This window comes from Oncorhynchus keta, unplaced genomic scaffold (genome assembly GCF_023373465.1).
Source record: "Oncorhynchus keta strain PuntledgeMale-10-30-2019 unplaced genomic scaffold, Oket_V2 Un_scaffold_8670_pilon_pilon, whole genome shotgun sequence".
NCBI lineage: Eukaryota > Metazoa > Chordata > Actinopteri > Salmoniformes > Salmonidae > Oncorhynchus > Oncorhynchus keta.
In genome coordinates, this window is record NW_026291010.1 from 312501 (window position 1) to 317500 (window position 5000).

General features: G+C 56.2%; 1 protein-coding gene across 1 annotated transcript in view; it reads right to left on the minus strand.

Annotated features, from left to right (window-relative positions):
* Nucleotides 1-5000, minus strand: part of zbtb47b (zinc finger and BTB domain containing 47b) — a 111437-nt gene that overhangs the window by 25442 nt on the left and 80995 nt on the right. The window contains 1 exon segment of the mRNA XM_052517594.1: nt 636-751. Within this exon segment, the coding sequence (XP_052373554.1) occupies nt 636-751 (116 nt within the window).

The window sequence follows — 5000 nt, forward strand, 5'->3', positions numbered from 1 at the left end:
GGGTGATGGGTAATGTAGCATACAGGGTGATGGGTAATGTAGAGTACAGGGTGATGGGTAATGTAGTGTACTGGGTGATGGGTAATGTAGTGTACAGGGTGATGATGGGTAATGTCGTGTACAGGGTGATGGGGAATGTAGAGTACATGGTGATGGGTAATGTAGTGTACAGGGTGGTTATGGGTAATGTAGTGTACAGGGTGATGGGTAATGTAGTGTACATGGCGATGGGTAATGTAGTGTACAGGGATCACCCTGTATGGGTAATGTCGTGTACAGGGTGATGATGGGTAATGAAGTATACAGGGTGATGATGGGTAATGTCATGTACAGTGTGGTGATGGGTAATGTAGAGTACATGGTGATGGGTAATGTAGTGTACAGGGTGATGATGGGTAATGTCGTGTACAGGGTGATGATGGGTAATGTAGTGCACAGGGTGATGATGGGCAATGTAGTTTACATGGTGATGATGGGTAATGTAGCGTACATGGTGATGGGTAATGTAGTGTACATCGTGGTGATGGGTAATGTAGTGTACAGGGTGATGATGGGTAATGTCATGTACAGTGTGGTGATGGGTAATGTAGTGTACAGGGTGAGGGGTAGAGGTGATTTGAGAAAGGCTTTACAACCTCACACTTGAAGGGCTTCTCTCCAGAGTGTTGTAGAGAGTGAACCTTTAGCGACATGCCACGCTTGAATGACTTCCCACACGTCTCACAGGTGAACGGCATGTCCTTGGTGTGGGCTAGACAGACAGACAGACAGACAGACAGACAGACAGACAGACAGACAGACAGACAGACAGACAGACAGACAGACAGACAGACAGACAGTCAGTAAGACAGAACTATCACCAGTTACAGACATGTCCTTAGAATCTACACAGGAAACAAATCATCATCATTGAATGTCTCTCTACAGGAGCATATCCACTGACTACAGTATCTTTACTCCTACTGACACATTCCCCCGTCCCCATCCAGTCTGACCCATTCCCCCCTGTCAGCATCCAGTCTGACACTCTGTCCCCATCCAGTCTGACCCATTCCCCCTCTGTCACCATCCAGTCTGACACCCCCATCCCCATCCAGTCTGACCCATTCCCCCCCTGTCACCATCCAGTCTGACACCCCTGTCCCTGTCCAGTCTGACCCATTCCCCCCCTGTCCCCATCCAGTCTGACCCATTCCCCCCTGTCAGCATCCAGTCTGACACCCCTGTACCCATCCAGTCTGACCAATTCCCCCCTGTCAGCATCCAGTCTGACCCAATTCCCCCCTGTCCCCATCCACTCTGACCCATTCCCCCCTGTCCCTGTCCAGTCTGACCCATTCCCCCCCTGTCCCCATCCAGTCTGACCCATTTCCCCCCTGTCCCCATCCAGTTGACACCCCTGTCCCCGTCCAGTCTGACCCATTCCCCCCCTGTCACCATCCAGTCTGACACCCCTGTCCCCATCCAGTCTGACCCATTCACCCCTGTCCCCATCCAGTCTGACCCATTCCCCCTGTCCCCATCCAGTCCACCCCTGTCCCCATCCACTCTGACCCACCCCTGTCCCCTGTCCCTGTCCAGTCTGACCCAGTCCCTGTCCCCATCCAGTCTGACCCATTCCCCCCCTGTCACCATCCAGTCTGACACCCCTGTCCCCATCCAGTCTGACCCATTTCCCCCCTGTCCCCATCCAGTCTGACACCCCTGTCCCCATCCACTCTGACCCATTCCCCCCTGTCCCTGTCCAGTCTGACCCATTTCCCCCTGTCCCCATCCAGTCTGAACCATCCCCCTGTCCCCATCCAGTCTGACACCCCTGTCCCCATCCAGTCTGACCCATTCCCCCCCTGTCACCATCCAGTCTGACACCCCTGTCCCCATCCAGTCTGACCCATTCCCCCCCTGTCACCATCCAGTCTGACACCCCTGTCCCCATCCAGTCTGACCCATTCCCCCCCTGTCACCATCCAGTCTGACACCCCTGTCCCCATCCAGTCTGACCCAATTCCCCCCTGTCCCCATCCACTCTGACCCATTCCCCCCCTGTCCCCATCCAGTCTGACCCATTCCCCCCCTGTCCCCATCCAGTCTGACCCATTCCCCCCCTGTCCACATCCAGTCTGAGACATCCCCCCCATCCCCATCCAGTCTGACCAATTCCCCCCTGTCCACATCCAGTCTGACCCATTCCCCCTGTCCCCATCCAGTCTGACCCCCCTGTCCACATCCAGTCTGACCCCCCTGTCCCCATCCAGTCTGACCCCCCTGTCCCCATCCAGTCTGACCCATTCCCTCCCTGTCCCCATCCAGTCTGACCCATTCCCCCCCTGTCCCCATCCAGTCTGACCCATTCCCTCCCTGTCCCCATCCAGTCAACGACCATCCACCCGAAGGAAGAGCGGCGAACGGGATCCCCATTATTCCTGTGGTTAGACCTTTCCCGGTACACGCTCTGGTCGACTACCATTAGGGTCTGGGCTAATCAGGGAAGCCACCATCTAACTGGCCATGGAGATGCAGGGGAGTCATGAGGAGAGAATCAGTCTCTTCCTTATTGACTCTGCTGTGTTTCCCATGGTACTAGGCTTTCCCTGGTTGGCTCGTCATAACCCCACCATTTTCTGGTAACAGAGGGCTCTCACGGGGTAGTCGCGAGAGTGCTCGGGGAGGTGTGTAGGGGTTTCCGTTGGTGCTACTACGGTGGAAAGTCCAGACCAGGTCTCCACCCGCATTCCCTCAGAATATGCCGAATTGGCTCTCGCCTTCTGTAAAAAGAAGGCAACTCAATTACCACCCTGTCGACGGGGGATTGTGCGATAAATCTCCTGGTAGACGCTGCATATCCCAAGAGTCACGTGTGTCCCCTGTCGCAAGCGGAGACGGCTGCTATGGAGACATATGTCTCTGAATCCCTGCGTCACGGGTACATTCGGTCCTCTACTTCACCCGTCTCCTCAAGTACATTTTTTGTGAATAAGAAAGAGGGAGGTCTGCGCTCGTGCATTGACTATCGAGGTCTCAATCAAATCACGGTGAGGTACAGTTACCTGCTACCTCTTATCGCCATGGCGATTGAGTCAATGCACGGGGCGAGCTTCTTCACTAACCTGGATCCCAGGAGTGCTTACAACCTGGTGCGTATCCGGGAGGGAGACGAGTGGAAGACGGCGTTTAGTACCACCTCAGGGCATTATGAGTACCTCGTCATGCCGTACGGTTTGATGAATGCTGCATCAGTCTTCCAATCCTTTGTAGACGAGATTTTCAGGGACCTGCACGGGCAGGGTGTAGTGGTGTATATAGATGACATTGTAATATACTCTGCTACACGTGCCGAGCATGTGGCCCTGGTGTGCAGGGTGCTTGGTCGCCTGTTGGAGCATGACCTGTACGTCAAGGCTGAGAAATGCCTGTTCTTTCAGCCGGCCGTCTCCTTCCTGGGGTATCGCATTTCCACATCAGGGTTGGAGATGGAGAGTGACCGCATTGCAGCCGTGCATAATTGGCCGACTCCCACCACAATTTTTAGGGTTTGCCAATTACTACCGGAGATTATCCGGGGTTTTGGTCAGGTGGCTGTCCCCATTACCTCACTGCTGAAGGGGGTCCTGTACGTCTGCAGTGGCCGGTTGAGGCGGAGAGTGCTGGCCCATCCAGATCCCTCTTTGGCGTTCATAGTGGAGGTGGACGCGTCCGAGGCTGGGATAGGAGCCGTGCTCTCTCAGCGCTCGGCACGCCACCGAAGCTCCACCCCTGTGCTTTCTTTTCGAAGAAGCTCAGCCTGGCGGAGCGGAACTATGATGTGGGGGACCGGGAGCTGTTGGCTGTGGTTAAGGCTTTGAAGGCGTGGAGACATTGGCTTGAGGGGGCTAAACACCCTTTTCTCATCTGGACTGACCACCACAACCTGGAGTACATCCGGGCAGCTAGGAGACTGAATCCTCATCGGGCAAGGCGGGCCATGTTCTTTACCCGTTTTGTGTTTATCCTGTCCTACAGACCAGGTTCCCAGAATGTGTAGGCAGACGCACTGTCCTGGCTGTATGACACAGAGGAGTGGCCCATGGATCAGACTCCCATTCTCCTGGCCTCCTGCCTGGTAGCGACGGTCGCGTGGGAGCTGGATGCGGACATTGATCAGGTGTTACGTACAGAGCCTGCTCCCCTCCAGTGTCCCGTCAGGCGTTACGTACAGAGCCCACTCCCCTCTAGTGTCCCGTCAGGTGTTACGTACAGAGCCCACTCCCCTCCAGTGTCCCGTCAGGCGTTACGTACAGAGCCCACTCCCCTCTAGTGTCCCGTCAGGCGTTACGTACAGAGCCCACTCCCCTCTAGTGTCCCGTCAGGCGTTACGTACAGAGCCCACTCTCCTCCAGTGTCCCGTCAGGCGTTACGTACAGAGCCTGCTCCCCTCCAGTGTCCCGTCAGGCGTTACGTACAGAGCCCACTCCCCTCTAGTGTCCCGTCAGGCGTTACGTACAGAGCCCACTCCCCTCTAGTGTCCCGTACAGAGCCCACTCCCCTCCAGTGTCCCGTCAGGCGTTACGTACAGAGCCCACTCCCCTCTAGTGTCCCGTCAGGCGTTACGTACAGAGCCCACTCCCCTCCAGTGTCCCGTCAGGCGTTACGTACAGAGCCCACTCCCCTCTAGTGTCCCGTCAGGCGTTACGTACAGAGCCCACTCTCCTCCAGTGTCCCGTCAGGCGTTACGTACAGAGCCTGTTCCTCCAGTGTCCCGTCAGGCGTTACGTACAGAGCCTGCTCCCCTCCAGTGTCCCGTCAGGCGTTACGTACAGAGCCCACTCCCCTCCAGTGTCCCGTCAGGCATTACGTACAGAGCCTGCTCCCCTCCAGTGTCCCGTCAGGCGTTACGTACAGAGCCTGCTCCCCTCCAGTGTCCCGTCAGGCGTTACGTACAGAGCCTGCTCCCCTCCAGTGTCCCGTCAGGCGTTACGTACAGAGCCTGCTCCCCTCCAGTGTCCCGTCAGGCGTCAGTACGT